This window comes from Hippopotamus amphibius, chromosome 6 (genome assembly GCF_030028045.1).
Source record: "Hippopotamus amphibius kiboko isolate mHipAmp2 chromosome 6, mHipAmp2.hap2, whole genome shotgun sequence".
NCBI lineage: Eukaryota > Metazoa > Chordata > Mammalia > Artiodactyla > Hippopotamidae > Hippopotamus > Hippopotamus amphibius.
In genome coordinates this window covers 5,627,465-5,652,693 of record NC_080191.1, presented here as the reverse complement: position 1 = coordinate 5,652,693, position 25,229 = coordinate 5,627,465, and the positions used below count along the sequence as shown (strand labels likewise).

At 38.6% G+C, this 25,229-nt stretch overlaps 1 protein-coding gene across 2 annotated transcripts in view; it reads left to right on the top strand.

Annotated features, from left to right (window-relative positions):
* PACRG (parkin coregulated) overlaps positions 1–25,229 on the top strand; it is a 487,647-nt gene that overhangs the window by 257,021 nt on the left and 205,397 nt on the right. Inside the window, exon 4 of one of the 2 annotated variants that reach the window (XM_057739446.1) lies at positions 14,560–14,709. In XM_057739446.1, the coding sequence (XP_057595429.1) occupies positions 14,560–14,709 (150 nt within the window). Of the gene's footprint in view, positions 1–14,559; positions 14,714–25,229 lie in introns of both variants that reach the window. The other variant, XM_057739447.1, reaches the window with a different exon arrangement.

Below are 25,229 nucleotides of genomic sequence, written 5' to 3'. Positions count from 1 at the left end.
TATTTGCACTCTGGCTATAGAATTTATTTTAATTAACTTTTAGAAAAGACAAATATATCATTTTTTGACATAATCTCCTTGCTTTTCAATACACTTTGTCCATCTGTCAACAAGCTTTCGTATTCCCTCATTAAAAAATGTTTTACGCTGAGCTGCGAGCCACGAATGCACCGCTATCTTCACTTCTTCATCGGAATTGAATCTTCATCCTCGTAGGGCTGCTTTCAGGGGACCAAACAGGTGAAAGTTCAATGGAGCAAGATCAGGACTATAGGGAGGATGCTTTAACACCTCAAAACAAAGTTTTTGCAGAGTGTCGACAGTGTGGGCAGAAGTGTGCGGACATGCATTGTCATGCAAGATCACAACGCCCTTGGATAGCTGTCCTCTGTGTTTAATCTGAAGTTTAGGCTTCAGCTCTTCAGTAAGTATCTCACTGTAATGAGCACTGTTGATTGTTGAATGTTTTTCCCAATAGTATTCCAATACTGGCCCTTGAGAATCCCAGAAAACTGTAAGCATCAATTTTCCAGTTGATGGTTGGCTTTTGAACTTTTTCTTGGTCAGTGATTCAGGATGTTTCCATTCCATACTCTGCCGTTTACTCTCAGGCTCATAGTGATGAATCCATGTCTCATCACCAGTAATGATTCTCTTTAAGAAACGTTCACCTTCCTTAGAGTATCAGTCCAAATTTTGTTTGCAGATAACCAAATGCTTCTGTTTATGCTCTTCCATGAGTTGTTTGGGTACCCATCTCACATAAACTTTTGAAACCTAAGTCTGTCGTGGATTTGAATCATATCTGAATCTCCTAAGCTGCTTCTCTTCTTTATAAAACTCAGTGCTGCATCTACCTCTGCAAGTGACTGTTTTAGGCATACATAGAATATTTACAAAAATTAACCACATCCTAGGCCATAAAACAAATCTCAAAAAAATCAAAGCATGAAAGTCAGACACAGTATGTTGTGTAACCAAATGCAGTTTATGTTAGAAATCAAATTTTTAAGGCAATAACTAAAACATTCCCATATATTTTGAAATTGAATTTACATACCCTATGGGTCAAATAAGAAATTCTAATGAAATTATAAAGTATTTTAACTACACAATAATGAAAATATCACGTAAATTACATATTAAAAACTTACGCAAAATATTACATAAAAATATTACCAAAAATTACATTAAAATATTTACCACATATGACATGGTGAAAGTGTTTATAGGAGAATTTGTAGGCTTAAACATGATATCAAAAAAAAAAGAGAAAAGGGAAAAATAGTAAATTAAGTATCCATCTCAATAAATGACAGGAAGAACAGTAAAAGAAAGTCAAAGAGGAAGAATAAATTATTAGTATAAAAGCATAATAAAATAAAAATAGAAAACAGTCATGCAAGTGAGAGCATCAAAGATCAGACATTGATTGGTTTCTTGGCATGATTAATAAACTTGATAAACATTTGTAAAATCTTTTAAATAAAAAATGAAAAAAATGAAAGGCACAAATAACCAATATCAGAAATGAAAAAGGGAATGTTATACACATTCTACAGACATTGATAGGATATCTTGATAGGATGTTAGAAACAACTTTATCCCTAAAACTTCGAAATTTCAATGAAATGGTCAAATTTTTGAAATATATAATGTACCAAAATTGACACCAGAAAAATAGAAAATAAGTTAAAGTACAAACAGTAGTATAACAAGTGAAGAAATTAAATTAGTAATTAAAATTCCTCATACAAAAATAACTCAAGGCTCACATAGCCTCACTGGTTGGTTATGCCAAAGACTTAATGAAAAAATAATTTAAATCTTGCAAAAATTTTCTCAGGCAATGAAAATAGAGAATATAGACTCCAACTCATTTATGATGCAACATAAACTTGATACTAACAAGGACATTACAAGAAATTACCAGAAGGAATCTTCCAGGATAATCTCATTCATGAATATCAGTGAAAAGTTTCTGAACAAAATTACTAGCAAACTGAATCCATTGATATATAAAAATGATAGTTTCTCATAACAAAATTGGTTTTATTTGAGGAAGATGAGATTGGCTTAATGTTAGAAAAATCAGTTAATGACATTTACATTTGTGTATTAATTGGTAAAAATCGGGTGATCATCTCAAATGATGGTAAAAATCATTTGATAAAATCCAACACTCATTACTATTTTTAAAACAAACTAAGAATAGAAGAGAATTCTCTTAATGAAAAGAATTTTTTTCAATCAGATCAGGCTAGGTTATGTTGAAATAACAACTAATCTCCAATATCAAAAGCTTAAAACAATGTGACTTAAAGTTCTGTTGCTCACATCTGCTGCACACCTATTGCAGGTTAATGGAGGGAGCGGTGGGGTGTTCTGTTCACTGTAGTTGCTTAGGGGCCAGAATGTATAATCATACCATGGACATTATGACTAATATATTGCAGAGTCTCTGAATTCTGTTATATTCTTTTGAAGAGCGTCAGTTCTAATTCTAATGGACAGTTAACCTGCTCAACACAAACTCTAAACTTTGTCTCCCCTGTGGTGAACAGCAGGCTAAGTTCTTGCATCTTCAATTCTTTCATCTTGCAGCCTCTGCTTATCATCTGGGCCTACTGAGATCTCATGTGTGTAATCCCTAAAGCTCAGCTAAAGCAGAGTTTTCATGCAGGTTTTTTGTTTACCTCAGCTGTGGGTCTCTACCTTCCAGGATACCGCCCCCCCCCCCAATTTTTTACATGCTCTGCCAGCCCAGAACTCTGTTCTCTGATATCTCAGTTAAATGTGCCTTTTACTTCCTTCTGCCTTAGGACACACATCTTAGTTCTTAGAGGCAAAAAACCTTCAACTCAAAAATCTTTCCTAGTGCGCTTCCATCTTGAAAGGACAGACTCCCATCCAGCTTCTTCCCACTTTCCATTCTTTGGCATGACATTCAAGGAGTCCCGTTAAATATCTGGCTGCAAATTATGTTTTTGATTTAATTTCTTACTGTTTCCCCTCATGCACCCCATGCTCTAGCCAAACTGATTGTGTTATAGAACTTGTTTTACGTTTTTCTAATTGTGTATCTTTGCTCTTTGGGGATATCCATTCTCACATCCCCAAATGCCTAAACAGTTAGGAAACTTCAAAGCCCACTTCCAATAGAAATTGTCCTGGAGAGCCTCTTCTGATTCCCCTCTCCCTCCTTCCCCTCAACTTCAGTCCTCTCCCCACCCTGCCTTCCTTTCCCACAGAACTTTGTATCTTTCTCTCTCTGTCACTTATAATATAATGTTAGAAAGTAATGTGTCCCCACAGCATCTAACGTACTGGCCAGTACACAGTAGAAGCATTAAAATATTTGCAAAATTAATTTAATCAGATACATACCTGTTCATACTGAAATTTATCAAGGTGTCATAATCAAAAGTGTGAAGTGGCCATTTAGGCTTGCCAGTGTACTGAATGTCATACAAAAACCAACTTATAAGAATCCCTAATATGAAACAGCAAATAAAGTGTATAATATATAATGCTCTCCATTTATTGGAGAAATTATTTAAGTAGTGAGAGGAACTGTTTATTCATCTACATTCTCTCATGTGATTCTTTTGGTTTATCAGCAGTAACATACATTGGTGAGATGGTCTACTAGGAGGCAAGGTGACCTGGCTGCTAAAGAATCACAGAAATATCACTGATCTACAAATAGACAGGACATAAAACAGCGACCTCATTAGGAAAACTCTAATGAGTTGAGGTCACCCAGCTATAAAGGACAAACACGCACAGACACAGCTGAAGCAATTTAAACAATAACATTTTCAAAAGCAAAATGGTCTTTTTAAAGAATGCCCAGTGGAAAAAAATATACCAAGTAAGGATAAAATATGAGAATCTGTATCACAACACAAATATTGTTTTGAGAATTCTATTTAATTAAAATGAAACAAGTCCAATTGAAATGCGTTATTCTTTATGGTCTAATAATTTTACTTATATCTCTTGAAATTTTCCAGGTAAATTATTTTAAAAGTGATAAAAAAGGTAATAATTTTTAATTTAGGAAGAAAATATATTATTTGTTCTAAATATGTGTAAAAAGTGGTGTATTACTTAGGATTATTTTTGGTTACAAGACAGAAAAAGAAAACTAATTCAAAGTGTCATAAGGAATTATGTCTGCTTAAAAATTCACATAACTGAAAAATCCAGGGTCTCATTTCAGGCTTGATTTCATCTGGTGGCTTGCCAATGTCATTCTTGCTCTGTTTTACACATGGTCTTCTTAAGGCTGGCTCCCTTTTTGGGCTCAGGATGCTCTGAGTAGATCCTGGAACCACATGCTTATTTGTTTTTACCTGTAGGAAAGAACAAGTGTCATTGTCCCTTAATTTCCAGAAAAAATAAAAGTCGAAGATGCATTGTGATTGCACCAGCTAGAGGCACATGTCCAGCTTAGAACTGTGGTCCAGGGGGATGGAACACACTGACTCAGTTAACCCAGATCATGTGACCTACCCATAGTACAGGTTAGCGGAAGTGAAAGGAGTTGGCTTCTCAAAACATGAACTCTGTGGCAGAGATATTTACTGCACACCAAACATCGATCACCTCCTTAGCATTTCTCAGTTATGCAGGTATGTGGACCATGGAACTGACTCTGCCGATGGGCCATGAATGGAAGAAACAAGATGTGCCTTCCCTTCAGACCGTTTGTTCACTTCAAAGCATTTCAGAGCCAGTGCGCAGTCCTCTCTTCTCCTCACCCCCATGTTGACAGGAATTGGGTATCTACTATGAATGAGAAACGGTCCTTTTCTGTGTGAAGCCACTTAGGTTTTAGGCTTCATCTGTTACTACAGCAACGTTAACCCCTGCTGACCAACCGACATATCCAAATAAGAATTCATAGCTTTTGAGGGCAATGCAATCTGGAACCTTGAAGCCTGAAACATCCCTTTTCTGAGGAAGCTGCAGTAGGTGGTGCTAAAGGCCACGTGTCTCTGTCCTCTCTGAGGACGAGTGTGGCCACAGGAGAAGCCACGGACCTGGCTCTGGGCTCCAGTGCTGGCTCTACCACTTTGTGCAGATTGGTCCATGTCCTTCAGTTCAGGAGCTTTGTCCTCATCTCCAAAACAAGAGGATTAATACTTACCCCAGGTAGGTAGTTGTGTTCGTGAACAGAGGTCGCGTAGATGTGCCCAGGCCAGGTGATCAGCCGTCGCTTCCTAAGGATAAGTGTGCTGAACATGAGCAGTCACAGCCGGGTGGGCTGTACAGTCCAGCTGCCTGACGCACGCCGCTCTTTCTCCTCTCCTCTCTGTCCATTTCTCTCACACATCATCTGTCAGTTGCCTTACTGCCTTTAATTCCCTGTTAAAGAGAGTCATGATATAAAACCTGGTGTTCCTCTATACCAAGTCCTATCCATAAATAATGTGTTAGTGGATGCAAGGGGATAGCAACCTGAGGCAGAGACTAGACATCCTCAGAAGTATTTAAACACTTACCTGGTCACTTGCCAGAGGAAAAAGTCCTCTGGACCCATAAGGGCGAATAAAAATCAGGCCTATCCCATATGGACAGGGAAGAGGACTCAGAGTGATCCAAAATAAAAATGGTGAGAATGGCGATTACAGCTGTCCACGCCAGAACGGCACAACGGCATAAAAGAGGGAAAGAGCTAAATACAGCATTATTGCACGTTCAGACTGAATTCACCACATATTGCCTGTCCCTTTCCCATTCTCAAATAAACAAACAAACCCTGTCACTATCCCTGTATAGTGTGATAGTTCAGAGCAAGGGCTCTGAAGTCAGATGGCCTGGTCAAAATTCTGTTCTGCCGCATACCAGCTATCAGACAAGGTAACCACTTTGGGGCTCAATTTGGAAGACTGAGATGAGAATGGCACCCAGCTTACAGTTAGTTTAGCGACTAAATGAGATGATGTGTTCCAAGCTCTTAGCAGAGGACGTAGGGTGTGATAAATGCGATGGTCATCACCACCACCGTCACCGTCAGCATCATTCTCTCTCTGGATTATGGCAACCGATTTTGGACACCTAGGCTGAACCCTCATATTGTTATCTTCATCCTTCCACATGAGAGCTGAGCTCTTGTCAGGGAATAACGCTACTGCAGGGTGTTGCTTGCTTTTTCAGAAGATGCCAGAAAAGCCAGCTTCATCAGGATGACTTGCTCCCCAAGAACAAACCACTTAAGCTCAGGTCCCAACAGGTGTCTAGTCTGATTGCTCAAAGTCCACGCTAGAGCCTGTGTTCACTGCGCAGCACTGAACATTTCCCCCGAGCAGGCTCCGAGTCTGGCCCCGTTGTGCACCAGGATTTGGTGGGATGCTGGGAAGAAGTGGGGTCTAACCACAGGGAACACAGGCCTTGGGCTCATGCAGACCAGACCCCAGTTGGCCATTAACTAGCCGTGTGGTTTTGGTAAATTTAAATTATTTCATCTTTCCCAGGGCATTATAAAACCAACTGCCCAGGCATTATGTAAGGATTTAACAGATCATACGGGCAGGAAGTTTAGCACAGTGCCAAATCAAGGTGGTGATAATAGTAAATTACTGTTTTTACCTCCTTGGTGTTCCTTCATGGCCGTGTCCCTGCAGACTTCCTAACTTTGGGTCATAGAAAAACTGATAGATTTGGATTTTATAACTTTCATCCAAGTTACAATAAAAATGCTAGTTGGAAACTGAACTAGGTCATGTATGGACCTCTGCAGTATTCCAGTAGGGACTATGCACGTTGATACCAAACCACCAAGGCATAGTACTTAAATTCAGTTATTCACACAGTAAGGGAAAAAGAAAAAGTCTAACTCTTCAACCATTTCTGTATCTTGCCTACAAGGGAGTTCTTTCCAGATGCCTTGCAATATAGTCTGCTTATGATCTCTTTTATGAGTAAACTTGTTAGAATGCGTGAGGTAAGCTTGGCCTGACATTGCAGAGAGCTCACTCTGGTTCTTAGAAATCACTGCTGCTTTCCTAGGAGCTTGCAAGTCCTTGATTAAATAATCAGTCCTAGAATTGTACCAGATTTGATGTCAAGCTTAGCAGTGTGTAGTTTTTCAGATTGCTCCTTTGGGGAGGAAAGGGCAGCTCCTTTTGTTAAAGTGATGTATTTACCCGTCTTCTGTTTTGTAGCACAGCTCTCAACTTTCTTGTTTTGTGAAAAGCCCGTGAGTACTGTATCCTTCTTCATAGTCTGCTACTTCTGTTAACCTAAAGCTGGAGGAAACTTAGACACTTTTTCTCAACCAGAGAGAAAAACATAACTGTAATTCTCAGAAGCAGTGCCTGCTTGTCACAGCACATTGTCACGTGGTTTTACTCTGAGAATGGCTCCAAGACTGGCTAACTCCTTCCTTTGGTCACTATTCCATCTGTCACCCCACTCCTTCAAGCTGAACTGAGCCAGCAGTGTGGGGACAGGGGAGCAGGGTGCTCCAAAGGGACAAATCCTCCTCTGCTTTCTGACAAAGCAGGGTACAGATAAGTTTACTCTCAATTACTGTTAGAGGCTTCAGTATGTATGAGGGCAAACACAGGCCCGACCTTGGTTGCAACAAGATTGAAGAAGAGTGTGTTGAATAGCATGTTCTTCGGGTTCCTTTATGTCTGGAAAGTTATGAGTACTAAATAGACCATGCTACTGACTATGATGTTGAGAGCATGTTGGCAACTGAATACTTTCATTTATTTAAGCAAATAATATTAATTGTGTATCTATCTTTAAAATTAAGTGTTTAACAGAAAGAAGGGCCAAACACTCTCACCAAATATCAAGTTGCATTCTATGGTCCTAAAAGCAAAATGTATTCTCTTCTATCAAAACAGGGGAAAAGTTAACTACTTGTAATGACAAAGCTTTGATGGAAAAATCTGAATTTTGCATAAAGAAAATTCCTTTCTGTATGAGATGAGACAAAAAAAATGATTTTTTTTAATATAACACTTACTGGAGAAGAATGCATTAAAGAAAAATGGTAGCACTTATGATAGGCTTATTTCATGTATATAATAGCTAAGCTAAGTCTCTGATGCTTTAATTGAGAACTCAGACCACACCATATTTATTTGTATAGCAGTTGAGTTCTGTTTTGGAAGGAGAATAGTTTCTACAGTTTTGAAACCTAAATTTGGTTTGAAAACATATTTTGAATTCATTATATTCTGAAAATTAAAAATGTATGTGGTTAGTGCCCCTTGACTAGCAAAATTTATATTCATTTCAGTCTAATTCGACTAACATGATATTGGGTCCAGCAATCTCAATTATTGATTAACTATTTCAACATCAGAAAAAATAACACTTAAAATACTTTAAAAGCCATCTATAATAGGCAATTCATAGAGACAGAAAGTAGATTAGAGGTTATCAAGCGCTGGAGGAGAAGTGAGTGAGGATTTTTAAAGAGGTGTAGAGTTCCTATTTTGAGTGATGGAAAATTTTGGAAATAGTGATGATAATTGTACAGTATTGTGAATGTAACTAATGCCACTGAATTGTACACTTAAAAATGTGTAAGTAACATTTTATATTATATATTTTATACAGTAAAATGAAAAATATATCATTTAACATATCAAAAGAAGTAAAAATGATTGAAACACTAGTAAATCTAACAAAAGTATACAGAATCTACATGAAAAATACTGTATAAAGCTTTTGCAAGGAGCTTAATAAAAAACAAGAACAGCTGAAGATACATGTTCCTAACTAGAAAGATGGCCATTTTCCCAAAATTATTCTGTAAATTTATTGGAAATTTTTATCAAAGTGCCAAGCATACTTTTTAACCTGACCAAATTATTCTAAATTTTGTCTCAAAACGTAAATAGTTAAGAAAAATCAAGAAAATATTGAGAAAGAATAAGGAGGCAGGGCCAGAATTCTGCTACATTGAAACACATAAATTATAATCATGAAGAATAATATTTTAGGGAAATGTACAAGGTACTTAGATTTTTTTAAAAAAGCAATGTAAAAAAGGTATTTTTTAATGGAATAAAATCCAGTGTCTATATATGCCAATAGATATTGTCAGTATCTGAGCTTATAAATCTCCAGTATTTACTGTGTTTACATTCTATTTTCAAAATGAGAGCATAGTGAAAATACACTTTATAATCTCCTTCTTTACTCACCTGTATCTTATAAACATTTTCCTATTATTAAAATATTTTCTATTAGATGACTTTAATAACTTTATAATTTTCCATTGTATAGATATACCAGATTTTACTTAAATAAGCCAGTGTTTTGGGAATGTTTAGATTGTTTCTAATTATAAATAATAGTATTGATACATCCTCTCCTATAACTCTTTCTGCACAGCTGCATACTTCCTTTGATTAAATGTCCAGAAGGGAAATTGCTGGGTCAAGTGATACACGCATGTTGCTATAGAAAGGTTGTGATAGCATAGAATATGGTATCTAGGAGAGTGCCTCTTTTCCAAGACCTGTTTCCATACTGAGTATTCAATTTTCAAAAACTTTTTATTAATATGATACTAAAAATTATAGAGTAATGTTTTATTTCCTCTGACTATCAATGAAGTTGAAAATTCTACAATAGTAATTATTCACTTGTATTTGTTAATTTGTGTATTATCTATTCATATTATTTGCCCATTTTTTAAATTAGCAGATTCAATCTTTTATTGGTTTGTGGTAGCTTATTTGCATATCAAAGGTATTAACATTTCTACCATATGTCAAAAATATTTTTTAGAATTTATTGTTTGCTTTTGCATTTTGTTTGGCATATCCAATTTTAAAAGAAGTAGAAATATTTCCATCTGTTCCTGATTCCATGGTAGTGAATCGTGTCTAATAGTAGAAAATGTTCTCACTTTGCAAAAAATCATAGCTATAGTGGATTTTTATGCTTGAGAAAATCATACATGTAACTTATAACCATCTATGATGAATAAGTTTTACCACTTTGACTTTAAATTATTTTTTCCTTATTCTTCAACAATTTCTATATATCTGGAAGCTCTATCTTGTTGATTATACTTGAAAGCAGTAAGCAGTACAATAGAAATCCAATTTTCTGAATATAAAGGTTCCCCTGGTTGATCTATAATGTCAGTAGATTTCTCATGTTAGACCCTTTTCAAAACCTTAAATCTTGAGTTCAAAGTCCTCACTTAAATCTTGACAATTGCTTTCAGGCCCATCAACACAAGAATATAAACATTTCTTCTCTTTCAAGCTACAAAATCATATTCTCTTTATATATGTTAACATACTTTTTCAAAAGAAAAGAACTTTGTTGCAAAAAAAAAATCTTTTTTATTTAATTCTACTGGGACAGTAAGAACAAAAAGACTTCCAACTTAATGGTATGTCTTAATTTCCCGAGAATGAGGGAAGAAATAGAGGAACTGAAGTGGAAGTGAGCAGTATAAAAAATGCCTCTTGGAGGCAGTGAAGGGGCTTTTATAGCAAATACCCGGGCTCTATTTCACAGCTATTGCTGAAGTTTTAGAGCCAGTCCTGGGTCATTTAGGATGCCTCAGGGTTCCATTTTAGATGCCGTTAAAAGCAAGAGTTCAGGCATCTTACTCAGTCATCGTTAATTCAATAACATTTATCACAATCATATTAATTCAATCCGGGTTGCAATGAGATAAAATAATTATTTCCTAATAGCTATTATTACTGTCCATGGTGAGAGCGATTATTAAATTATCCCCAGGTGATCAGTTAGCTATATGTACAGGTATAAACCTAATCAACAAAAGTTTGATGTTATGATTATTCATACATATATAAAGGTTTACTCCTTAGTGTATTCTGTATGGCAAGACTCTTCTCTAACATTGGTAGTAGATCAGCATAGCTTAGCCTGTTTTATTGTATGGCATATAAACCCTAAAAGAAGGGCACTGTGACAAGCCAACATTCAGCAGGCACTACGGCCACCAAAACCTTTTCTGCAGTCACCAGATGGACTCTCCACGTACTCAGATAGCTATCTTTTCTAATACTTTCAATAGGTTCTCCTACTTGTGACTTTATAGTGTCAACAGAAAAGCTTTCTCGAAAAAAAAAAAAAAAACCACAAAATGGAATGAAATTATATACACTCAATTATACATTTATTTTAATATATAAAAAATTAAAACAAGAAAGTCATGTGATTCTGTTTCAATGTCTAATCTTCCTGACTAAGTAGTTTATAAAACATTTAACTGGAAGTGGCTGTGAGTCCTTTTAAGAAGTGGGGTGGGGGACTTCCCTGGCAGTCAGGTGGTTTAAGACTTTGCCTTCCCATGCAGGTTTGCTTCCTGGTCGGGGAGCTAAGATCCCACATGCCTCATGGCCAAGAAACCAAAACATAAAACAGAAGCAATATAGTAACAAATTCAATAAAGACTTTAAGAATGGTCCATGTCAAAAAAATCTTAACAAAAAGAAGAAGAAGAAGTCGGGTGGCATAGAGGGATGAATAGAGAGAAAAGGCAGAAACCCAGGATTTTAGACATCTGATTCTATTTGGTTAATAAGACAAGACAGGACCTAGGGATCTTTTAGCTTGGCGAAAAGTACTATGGCCTCACTCTCCTTTTATGTACACCTACATGTACTCACACGCTTCTTCCCACCATTTCTAAATGATCCCAAGAAAAACATGTACACAATGATAAAATCATTTGGAAGACTGTTTCTTTGCTATCTGGGGCTTTCTTTGTTCCCACATTGCTAAGTAGAATTTTATCCCTATGAGCTGGAGTAGACCTTATAAAAGAAGTCCTTTATCTGAGAGGGGGCAATCTAGCATGCTATTCCCTCTCCTTCACCTAAGTAACACCTACTCCCTTAGGTCCTTACCTGTGTCTGGGAGCCTTCCCTACTTTCTAGACTGGGCTGAATGCCCCTTTTTATTTGCTGTTTTAAATACCATATCCTTCTTATGAGATCTCAACACACTTGTAGTATTTGTTTAATGTCTTCTTCCATACTATATTATAAGCCCCAAGGGCCTGAGTACAATATCTATCGTGTTCACTTCCATATCTCCAATTCCTGAAACAATGACTGGTACATAATGCATTCTCAGTAAATATTTGATGAATGAGGATTAAGTAAACTAATACACGTAAAATGCTCAGTTTAATTCCTGGCATAGAGCGGTGCCTAACACATGTTAGTTACTAGTATATGAACCATCACATAGATTTGTGCTGATCCATAAATGTGTTGGGCTTCATTGGTAGAATTTTTGAAAGACTGTCCACCGCCCATAATACTCAGAATGACATTTCTGCAGGATCCCAGTTCTCTTCTGTTAAATGAAGCAGTGTCAGTAGGCAGGGATCCGTAACTTTTGGCTTCCTAAAAAGACAAAACAACTTTTAGCTTGGATGAGACCAGAGAAAAGATTCCCCACTACCACTATAAGACACTCTACCTGACCTTCTCCCACTCCAACTTCCCGCGGTTCTCTGAAGCTCTGCTCTTGAGTATCTCGTTACTACAGCTTCCAGGCTAAATTATAGCATTCTATTTTTAGTTGTTTTTCAGAATATATGGTGTGGACTTCAGTGTGTCTAAATGCTGTAATAATGAGCCACCGTGCAATCAAATTCCATAGTTATATTTAACTTGGTTCCCTGCGTTGCAGCTGAGCCATCTCTATTCATTGCGTTTGCATTTACTTTCGAACCAAACAGGACTGTAGTGTGAACTGGACCAGAAGTTATGGGGTTACCCTGAGGTGTTTTCATACCTCAACCCCCGTTTTTTTGCTGGAGGGGATGAAGCTGACCACATTTTATTTTTAAAAACTTCCTAGTGATTCCGAAGGGAATAGCTGTGAAACCACTAAATGATACCTTGTATTCTTGGATTTTTAATTGAGAATTTAATTTGGTTCAAACTTACCTTAAGTGTCACCCTTGTGCCTGACTAGTCTGTACTTTTTTCTGTAGGAAGTGGTGTGGGGGAGACTCTGAACTCTTTGAGCAGGTAGAGAGATCATCAAATATGTTCTAAGCAGCAGTGTAAAAAGACAGGTTGAGGCAGTGAAGGAAGATAGAAAGAAGGCAGGTGGGTTAGGAAGGTGTGGCAGTGCTCCACTGGAGGAGTTCGAAGGGCCAGAATCAGAGGGGAGGTGGGGAGGATGGAGCCCCAGGACCAAAATGGTGGAGGTGAGGATGGGAGCAGGACACAGATTCAAGAGCTACTTCAAAACAGAACGTGATGACTTTGCAACATGAAGAATGCAAGGGATGAGAAAACGGTTTTGACCCTGGGTAGCTGGGAATCTGGTTGAATCAATACTAAATATGAGGTAAATAGGAAAAAGATAAAGTTTATGAGGGAAACTTATCTTTGGAACAAACTGAATTTCAGGTGATAGCAAGACACAGGCTACTGGAAATGTGAGCTAGAGTTGAGGAACAATGTTAGGACTGCCTCACAGGTGCATTGACCATAGTGTCATTCCTTTGAATGGCCTGGTTTCTTTTGTCCCTCCGTAAATGGCAAATACTTTAAGGTCAGAGTCAATCTTTCCTTTAGAAGGTAGAATGTTACAAATAAGAGCCTCTGACTTTGTCCTGAAGTAGTCTCGGGCATTGCAGTTTATCAGTCACCACATTTGACCTTCTACAATAGATGCTTTATATGGCTTTCCTATTTAAATCATGGAATTTTTATCCATTTTAGAAAGTAAATAATAGGTTCCCATGGTTAAGGACCAAGAAAGTGTGGGGGAGATGGCCAGGTTTATACAGCCAGTTATCAGTGTCCTGGTCCCCGGCCCTCTGCATTCCCCACTGGAGAAGGTTTGCAGACCCTGCACATGGGGGACACCAGATAACTTACTGTCTCCTGTTCTGTCTCTGCAGTATAGCTTGTTACTGTGCATTCAGAATCGTTCTGTAAAAACATTTTGTATTTCTTTGGTCTCTTAGTTATATGCTGTTAATTCCTTCTAAAGTTCTGAACATTAAAATGTTTTGCTTTTCTTCCCTACTTTCTTGAGAGTGTAAATACAGTCACTTTATGGTCACTCCTGCCAACAATGTTCTCAATGTTTGTAATCAGTGTATCATTTCTACTCATGCACAACATAACCTGTCCCTTCTTCCCCCCAAAATGTGTTTTCATAGCAATATTTTTAAACATAGCATGGATTGCCAACTGAAAGGGATTGCTGCATAAAAATTTATCTGTTGTCAACCCTCATGGGGTCCTTTAACTCTAGCCACACGAACTTTTAGCTTTCACGCTACCTGTCCATCACCAGCCTCTTCGGTGAAGGACAATGAGTAGCTTTCTTAGGATTGATGAGGAATCAGTGAAAGTCGGGAGAATAAGTAACACACAAACAAGGTCCAGTTTATAGCATTGAGAGTGACAGTGCATCATTCAAAGCCATAATAACCAAGGCTCATCCCATTGGTGATCCCCAGTAGAGTGCAGTTAATTAAATGGTCTAAGAGACTACTTCACCTTAACATTGTAGAAATTAATGCTTTCTGTTTTCGGCTTGTTCCTTACCTACGTATAGATGCCTTGAACCTCCGAAACCGGCAGGTCATCTGCGTCACGCTCAAAGTCCTACAGCATCTGGTTGTGTCAGCTGAGATGGTGGGTGAAGCTTTGGTGCCCTATTACCGTCAAATCCTCCCCATCCTGAACATCTTTAAGAATATGAATGGTGAGTTATCCCAGAAGTCAAAGTGTCTTTTCAGCACTAAAAAAAGGGAGTGGTTTGAAGTAGAGTTAATTAGCAACACATTTAGGATTTATTATTGCATATAAACCAAGATCCATTTGGAGATCTAAATAGCCTAACTCCTACCCCTTCTCCTGCTACTCCCTAGGGAAATAGTAAAATTAACAGTTTCATTTATTACTCCTCACACGTACAGCTTACTTAATACAGAAGCACTGAAGCAGTTCTATAATCTTCCAATAATTAAATTGTAAAATTTTTTAACAGTCTTTTGAATATATCAGTAGGTTTTGCATTTGTCCTTTCTCTTGATAGTAATTCTACTGTTAGGTATTTCCTGTTAAAATTACATTCAGTTTTTATTAATTGATTTAAGATGAATTTTTAAAGCACTATTATTAAAATCTGGTACAGGTGGTTTGGAGAGTTTTAATATAAGTTCTCCTATTTCTAAAAAAAATAGAAAAATAGATAATTTGTAGTTAGCTGATGGTGACTGCTGATTAAAAACATATATGCTGGTGCATTTTTTTTAGAAAATATTATTCTGTAAGGTTTGGAAAGCATTGATGCACTCAAGTGAATCTGCTTCACCCAAAGCTATTAGCAAGTTTTGGTGATCTCCTGACAGGCAGTGGGTGTACATCTGTTCATTGACAGTGTGACTTCCCTTTCGTACCTCTTGAAACAATGTGAATCTAGTTTTCTTTTATGTTGCTAACTTTGAAGTTCCATACTTCTCATATGCACGGAGTAAGTCAACATTTGAAGTTAATTTTTGACAGCCATGTAAATAAGTTAGTAATTTAGTGGAACAGTGCATGAAAATTTTACAATATGATCTGCTTATTGTACAGACAAGAAAAAAATCAAGCAAAAAACTGAACATATGACAGCTTCCATTACAAAGAAGTCCTTTGTTTGGAATCATTATTTTCCATATAATTCCTAAATTGCTATTAAAAGTCTCCTTAATCAGGCAGACTATTCAGGAAATCATGGGATCATCAGAGCCTTTAGCTGTCTTTCAGTAGTAGGACCTACTTATATGTTTAATATTAAACATTTTTAATAAAAAGGACTTCAACTGGGGTTATAGGAGCTTAAGAATGATCATAATGGAATGAGTTGATATGCATTCCAAAATATCTAAAAACTATAGAATTAATGTGGACATTTAGATGAGATGGCTACTCTTTCAGGAAAGTCAAAAGCTGAGTTTAATGATTCAGTCTTTTACAATCTAAACTGAAAGTTTTAGTAACAGCATTTCTAATTTGTGGAAAATACTTGCTTAAATATTCTTGATTCATAACTCATATTTTTACTGTATAGCAACATCAAATAAGAGATAGATGTAAAGACAGGAATGCTAGAGGTAAAGACAGAAGCGGAAGAATCAGGGAACACCCACCCCCAGAAGTCTCAGTTATAGTTAACACTTTTGACGTGTGTGATTCACAAACGTTCCCTCAATAATCCTCACAGAAACCTATGATGTGTGTACTATTACTGTTTCCATTTTTTCACTGTAAAAGTTGCCCCTCTGTAACTCTTCCCCTCCGTAAACATTTGCTCTGTCCTTGCCTGTCATGGAACATGAGCGCCAGCCTCCCCCTCCCTTGCCTGAGTAGGACCTTAGGGGCCACCACCACATGTGTTACTGCTCTCCTTGTCCCACAGTAGGATCTGGTACTTCAATCTAAGCATCATTTTGTACCTTTGTATAAAATAAGGACAGTGATATTCAAAAGATGACTGAAATCTCCCTCATCCTCAAGGAGCCCTGTAAAGAAGAAGAAGTACAGCTGCCACTACGATAAATCTCTTGGGAGCTCTAGAATATTAAACAAAAACAATTGGTTTCTCCATCTTCCTCATTATACTACTTATTTAATTCTTTAACTTACAGATGTTTGTATGCTTCACGAAAGAAGCGATTGGGTTTAAGAATACATCCCTATTTAGATTTTATCAAAATGGGGCACTTACAGTTTACATCATGGCCTTAATCGGTCCCACACATAGCTAATTATTTTGGAAACCTTTCTAAACGCATGCACCAGGAATTCTATATTCAACTATTTTTCTGGTTAAAGTCTTTCTGACATTTAAGGGGAGAAAGTATCAGCTTCCGCTTCATTTTCTACTTATCTTAGAAACCTGTCAATACAATGCCAGAATGTAGTTTGCTGTATTTCCAGAGGGTCATATTACAAAATTGGAGCATTCTAGCTCTAAAACTTAAAACTATTCTTCAAAGTGGCTGTTACCACAGATCCAGTTCTACCAGTTGAAGCTTATCACAGAATTTCCAATTACAATAGTATTTTCAGTCTAAAAATAATTTAACTTTAATAGCATTTTTTAAAAATCTTCTTTATGATTACATTTTATTCATATCCACAGAAGCATATATACATTTTTATTTAAGCAGATTCTTTAGTAACAGATTATTTAGTTACAATTAAAAATAAATTAGAAATTTATAGCATATAACGTTAGAAAAAAATTTTCATCCTTAATTTCAGTGTATCTGAGAACAATTTCATTTTCTGTTTCCCTTTTCCCTACTTTCATGCAATCAACGTCTTGTTAAATTCTGATTCAAAGCTATTTCTTTCCAGTCCCATGACAAAATGTTTTTGAGAATGAGACCCAATATAAATTACTGAAAGAAAGAATGAAAAGAGAGAATAGTCCTTCAAATATAATGACCTTGTCCTTCTGTTAGTGTTCCCTTGAAGCACAAACTTTAGCATAATTCTTACTGCCTGCTCCCTTTTGCAATTTCTGTACTGTTTTAATGTCAGCTGAATCTTCCTCTGAAATGATCAGAGGGACTGTGTAACTAGTGACTGCACAACCACGTCAGCAGTCTTCCCAGGGGACCAGTGGGAAATAAGGCAGAGCAGGAAGGAGCACCGACCCGTGTCCCCATCCACACTTTGCAGGGATCGAAACTCATCACCAGCCCCACGAGATCAGTCCTGGTCTAGGAGGAAGAGTGGCTTTATATTTCTATTTATGAATAACATACTCTGACAGGTTTTAGTTAGGCTATAGTTAAAACAACAAACACAGTGGTGAATTGCCATGTGGAATAAAGAGTAACATTTGGCAGCAGAAGAGATGCGACCTTAGGCAAATCATGTAACTTCTCTGAACTTAAATTTCTTCATCTGCACAAAATATTTGTAATAATGTCTTTTTTGTAATGTTGGCATATGATTTGAGATAATGTCCATCCTGGCCTTAACTGAGTATTAAATGAGATACATCATACAACATTATATACACATACAATGTTATACACATGTATGCTATTATAACCAATATAGCAATGCTATATAAATTATTTTATAGCAGCATGAATAGGTAATTTAATGTATCGTGTCCCCTGTTGGTAACTCATCCCCTGGGCCCTTCCGTGAGCCTGTGCGTGAGGTTTTCCCAGCTGCTACAGTCCCTTTGCTTCAAAGGACTCACCTTGCCTCTGATTGCCGAGTGCCAGGTGGGTGGCCAAATAAATTAAGAACTCTGAGATTCGCTCAAGGATAACTGGTTTTCAAATCCATGGCTTCCTGGCACGCTTGACTGTGTAACTGATGTTTGGGGGAAGGTCATTATTTTAAAAAGAGAAGCTGAGTGTAACGAACCAGGGGTGCCCGGATCAGGGTCCTCTTTGGAAAATCCAAGGTGATATCTAAGCTTGAACTTGTTTTCTTTAATTCTAAACAATGAATTTTGGCTATCTAAGAAATGCTATCTTTCCAGTGCCTGCTGTGGGGTGAAAGAGAAAAGAGAGTTTCCATAACAGCAATGTCTTCTTTCCTGTGTTCTTTCACAAGTGTTATTAAAGGTTACAGAAAATTAAGACAATAGGAACGCTCAATTAATAGCTTTCAGAGATGAAACTACAAAATTAACGATGCAGTGTATTGCATTTGAGAAGCATGAGGCGGTAAATGGCATTAAAACATTTACAGCTAAAATATGGGGCTCTGCCGGCAGATTAGGGCTGTCCAACAACCCTGTTTTTTGGAGACAGTACTTATTTTGGTACTTTTGTCTCTAACTGCACTAGCAGTCCTGAAACTGCCTCTAATGGAAATAGTTCAGAGACTCTGGGTATCAGCAGCTGTAGAAGTACATTAACTTTAGGTCACAGAACATGCAAAAGTAAATGTAATAATGAAATAACATGTTCCCATGTGTGAAAATCAAGTAGTCTTAGATTTATTTAGGATAGTTCTAAGATGCATGCCATAGACTGATAGAAGCCTTTGAAAAGAGATTTAAAATTTTCAATTCAAATTCAGACACATTAAATGACACAGGAAATGTGAATGCATTATATATGCAGCATTTTGGAAAGTTTGTACCACGTATTTCACCCTGGAATTTAAGTAGTTTCTAAAAAATAGAAACAATTATTTTCTACCGACAGTCTTTTAAAACAACTTCTAATGAGGGCCTAAGTATTCTCTGTCAGCCTGTTTCAGACCATCTTTAGATATTTCTGTGAGTTCTATGGGACCTATTTCCATGCTCCTTTAAAATGTCAATGAACTCTTGTGAGCTGATTGTTTACCAAAAATGTCTTTAGTTTTTATGTCTTATAATTGACTTGTATAAAATTTATTTCATAGGGCTTTTAATTTAATTTTGAAATTAAGGTGTTTTTCCCCCATGGAATTCTATACAATCTTTAGTATAATTTAGAAATTTGCTTCAAAGTTCCTTTGGCATCATTAGGTTTATTAGATTTGAAAGCCTTTGAATGTCCTAAGTTTATGGAGGAACGTATTAGAATACTACTCCACAATTCCTGAAAGGTAGATTTGGAATGATCATGTGTCTATCTAATCTCTTCTGAACTCTTCTTCCACTCGGATATAGCTGGTTGGTCTGAAAAGAATCCCAGGATCCTAACCAAGCTGGCAGATCCACGTGGGTGCCCTTTCATCTGCATCTCTATCCAAACTTACTAAACTACAATCTATCAGACTATTCGTTTCATGGTCAAAGTGTGTTGGGCTTTCTTTTTCCTGTGCGGAGTGGCCCACCAGGAAGAACTGGTGCTCAATGTGTGTCTGTGTGGAATTTACTCACTAACCCAGTCTGCGTGACCATTACTTGTTTATTCAGTCTTGTCCTAAATAGCCTCACTATTTCATGAGGTGGTCCATCCTACATCCAAAGTGAAAATCACTTCCTACAAGTGAATGAAATATATGCCAAATATTTCTACCTGGCTTTGTCTCTAGTCTAACCACACAGAATAACGTCTAGTCCCTTTTCCAAAAACGGGCACTTAAAAACTTATATAAAACTTTCCTATCTCTTCAATCTTCACTTCTCCAAGTTCAATGCCCCTTCTTCTGAGCATTCTTTATAAGCAGAGCTTCTAGAGCCTTGACAGTCTTCGGGGTTGGAGATGGTGGACCCATGTATCTGTAAACACTGATGGCTCTGCAGTGATCCAAGAGAGCAGCCCCAAAGGACAGACGGTCCTTGGAAAAGCAAGGCTTCCGTACCCTCATTTGATGCATCTTACACATGGTCAGCCCATAAAATGACCATCTTATCACTGTGAAGTCTTACCATTATGTTGGGGGCAGCCATATACTTTAAATTGCCTCTGTCTGCTCTTCTCTGTACACCTCCATGGTTGTATTGGCCCAGAGGAAAAATTGTTCTCAAAGTTGTCTATCTATTTCTAGATACACATGACCTGGTAGGATGATGACCAAGGGAGTCAGAATCGGGAGTCACAAACTGGACAGCTTAAACAACAGAAATTTACTGTCTCACCACAGATGTAGAGAACAAACATATGGACACCAACTGGGGAAAGCGGAGGTGGGAGAGGGGATGAATCGGGAGACTGGGATTGCCATATACACATTACTAATAAGAAAAAAAAAATCAAATTGTACACTTTAAATATATGCAGTTTATTGTATGTCAATTGTATCTCAATAAAATTTCTTTAAAATTTTTTTTTAAATTAAAAAAAAAAGAAATGTACTGTCTCACAGTTCTGGAGGCCAGAGGTCCAAAGTCAAGGTGTCAGCAAAGCCTCCAGTCTTTAAGGAAGAATCCATTCTCTGCCTCTCCCGTAGCTTCTGGTGGGTCCAGCACTCCTCGGCTTGTAGATGCATCACTTTAGTGGCTGCCTCCAGCTCCACGTGACATTTTCCCCTGTGGGTCTGTCTCTGTGTCCCTTCGCTTCTTCTATAAAGATACCTGTCCTTGTCAGGGTTGGATTAGGGGCCCACCCTACTCCAGTATGACCTCATCTTAACTTTACTAATTATACATTGGCAATGACCCTATTTCCAAATAAGGCCACATTTGGAGGTTCCAGAAAGGGCATCAGTTTTGGCGGGATGCTGTTCAACTCAGGACTGGCTGTGGAACTCTTTCCCAGGGTGTGTGGAGGTGCAGCCCCGTCCTTGGTGAGTAAAGCTGGAAGCCTAGCATGTCTTCCATTCCCTCACATGGCGATCACTGAACGAGGACTGGCTGTGCAAAGCCTGATGAGAACTCCGCTTTTAACAACAAGGAAACGTTCTCTTCCTTTTCCTTTCATCAGGAAGGGGGTGTTTAGTTAAAAAAGGAAAGGTGTCTAGGTAAGTTTGGAGTAGAGGAGATGGCAGGAGATTTTTTTTTTCCATCAGTAATGTTGCAAACTAACAAAGAGAGGTGAGCAAATGCTTTTGAAGCTCTGGGCGCTGCCTGGGATATCCTAGACTCCCAAGGGCATGCTGCCACCCACCTTCCAGAGGACCCCAGGCACCACCAGGGTGGCAGACTGCATCGCCTGAGGCTGTCTCTGCCCAACCAACTGGGCAAGAGGGTCAAGCCACTCTGTGCCTGAATGGGGTTTGGGTAGGTAAATAGAGGTTCAGCTTGTGGACCAGGACAGGTGGGACAATGCGTGGAAAAACAAGGGATGGGAGAGTGTTTAAGAGCAAAGGCTCTGCGTCAGGTTGCTTGGGTTTGAATCCTGGCTCAGTTTACCAGCTGTGTGCACTTGGATGGGTTACATAACTACTCTGTGCCTTAATCTCCTTCATTTGGAAAGCAAGTGGTTGGGAAGATGAAAAACAGCTCATTGGCCTGCAGAGAACTACAGGAAATCATTTTGTAGAAGCGTGGGCAACACAGGGTAAGGGGAATGCATGATGAAATGTGAATGAAATTGCATCACGGATTAGCGGGTGTTACAAAAGTCTATCGCCTGCTTCACGAGTTGGTGGAGAAAACTGTACATATGCAGTTTTGTGTTCCTTCAAAGTAAGTTAAGTGACATCTATTAGAATTAATATGATAATTTAGTAAGGTGACTAGATGCAAAATAAATGTTCAAGAATCAATATCTTTTTTTATATGCCAGCAGTCAGAAATAAAATGCAAAATTTGTTTTCTAGATGCTAATATTTCCTACTTGCAGAAATATTCCATCAGAAATAAACTTCCACTGTTCAGCTCTCCCTCCCGTGGAAGATAGTTTTAGTTCCTTCTTTGGATTGCTCAGTTCATTTCAGAAGAATTGAGGGAGGGAAGTGTACCATTTACCTAATCAAAGGGCTTCACCTTGGTAAACCAGAGGTTTACCAGGTCTTGCCTGCCCTGATGGACTGTTGAAATCCCACCCTCTTTCCAAGACAGACACAGCTTTCAGTTTCTAAATAGCTTTTATATTTGCAGTCTCTTTGTGTGACGCTTTCTAAATCTCAGTGTCCAAGTTTCATCCTGGGCGTCCAGGTTCACTTGCATTCACTATAGCATTCTAGTTTGACCACTGCTCCCACCATGTAACTTCACCTAAAGGGATCAGACTGTCAGAAGAACTCTGAATTGCAGACACATTCACGGCCCAGGCACATCTTGATTGTCCCAGACCAAAGGCAAGTTTGGTGGATCTAGAATAATTTGCATAGTTAATCATAAGAAAATCAATTTCCATTATGGAAAGAAAGGCTTGACATGGGACTGGAATTGAGAGGCCGTCTGTGACTCACCACCTGCTAGTTAGAATGGGCCATGTGGCCTACACCCCGTTTCTTGACCTTGAGAGACCATCCTATACCCAGTTCAAAGACTCTCAGGAAACAGCACCAGAAGCAAACCCAGACATCACGTCCTCCCAGGAACCTTCCCTGAGCCCCCTCTGATGTGTAGAATGGAGTCCTCTTCTGTAGGTCTTCCCGCCCTCTCTCATGCTGGGTAGGTACTATTTCCTGGGTCTCTCCTCTCAACTAGCCTGAGGGTGGTTGGGGGGTGGGGAGAGATTCAGGGAGAGAGTGGGGACAACTGACCATTTCTTAACCGGCTGCTAAGCTGCGTTTGCAATGTGTGTTTTGTCACACCTCGCCCCCCTCTGAGGTACCGCACAGAGGGTCCACAGGCAGGGTGGTTTGATCCCAGCTGATTCCCAGTCCTAGGCCACTACCATCCTCACTGCTCACTGGAAACTGGCAGGTTTCTGAACAAGAGATTTCGACCAGCTCAGCGAAGGCCTTTGAGATATGCCTCCAGAAATCTGTGTAATATGCTTTAATGTATTTAAAAGCTCAAGATGGGTCCCAAATGAGCAAAGATGCAGAGATTAGCCCAAGAGAAAACAGCATTCTTTTCTGTTTATACAACAGAAAGGTTTATTTAATCTGACCAAGAAAGCATATAGTGATTTCTAAAGCTTTAATTTAAGGAGGCTCCTGTATTTGGCCAGATCATAATTTGTATGTTTTAAATCGCCTAAAGCATCACCTATTCTAGGTTTGCTGATAATTAAGGTCACATTCCCATTTTCCTTTAGAGGCACATCTTTCAGGAGCATGACGCTTAGCAGGGCCTTCTTGTCCCACTCACACAGGATCCTGAGGCACTCTGAGTCACACACACAATTCCAGTGCTTAGAATCCCCCCTCTAACAGATGGATGGAAACTCCAAACTGGACCTACCCTCAAGCAGTCCAGCTTAGCTCTGCTCCAGGCTGGAAGCTGGCAGTGGGAGAAGGGGGTGCAGCGGGCTCCACCTCTATTTTTCTACCTTGCGTGTTGCCCCCTCACCTTGGCCACCCCGGTTCCGTCCCGCAGGGGTGTCAGTGTGGGGGAGGCAGCAGTTCTTACTGACTGATGCTGTCCTGAGCGGGTCCCCCCCCACCCTGGACATGGCTCTCTGTTCTGGATGTTCACGTGTGACTCCTCCCTCCGCCCCTAGACTCTGCCCTCCCAGGAAGCTGTGTCGTCCAGGATCACGATGACCCCACGCCAGCCCTCCCTCCCACGGGGAAAACACCCTTGCTCACCCTGGGCACGGGACACGCTGGGAGCCCAGGCCCTCCAGTCCTGCTCCTCGACCATGAGGAAGACCCGGGTCTTCATGTGGCCCACCGCTGGGAGCACCCAGGGCTCTCCAGATGGCACCTCCAGCGGGGCGGGGTTGGCCCAGAGCACAGCGACAGCACCCTTTACGGGAATCTCACTGTCTTCTCACCACATGTGATCTCTCTTTGAAAGCCTGATCTGTCCAGTTGTGGAACTGGTCCTCTGAAACCCCTCAGTCCCGATGCTGATGAAGTTCTCACCACACACACCATGTTCCACAATTCGCATCTCAGCTCCACGCCACACTGACTTTGGTTTACTTGAGCCAAACACAAAGCTGGAGGAGGAATTTTCCACTTAGGGTGAAATCAGCTTTCCATTTTTATTGTCTTCCTCAAAAATCTATATTTTTCACATTGACAGGAAGGAATGTATATAGCTCAGCATACGCTTAACCATCAATGAAGGAGGAATTGAAAAATACAATAGATGTATTTCCTTAGAAAAACTGCAAATATTATTGATATTTCTTTGCTTGCCTGCTTTCTATATTATATCCTCATGTGCATCTTGAATTAATGTTCCAAATAATAAAGAAAAAGGTAATAATGGCAGTGTTATTATGCGTAAGTTCTATTTGGATCCTTCCAAGATCAATTTACTTTTTTTCCCTAAAACACAGTAGTTTAATATGAGCTTTTTGTGAGCCTATTTATATCCATTTTAAGATGGCAGTGAACAAAAAATGACTCTCCTTTCAGTGACTTTTAGATTTTGCTTATCTATTACAAACCTACCTCTAATTCCCCCAGATGAGCCCTACATTTTTTCTTAAAATTTATTTCTTGAGCCTTGAACTTATCTTTATCACAACCTAAAAAACTAATTAATGATATAATCTTTAAATTTTAAAAGCAATAATGTAATTGGGCCATAATAACAGGATTATTGCCCACTAATTTTCCCACTATTTCAAGCTTTGTTTTTACCTCCAGGGAAGTTGGATATTTATTTATACACATAAGATGTTTTGAGGAGTTTTGGTTCTTCTAACACAAATCATTGAATATTATATGTTTGTGTGTATGTTGACTTGTTATAAATATTGTAAATAATCATCTAACCAGGTGGCTGAGATGTAGGTCTGTCTAGAAGAAGAA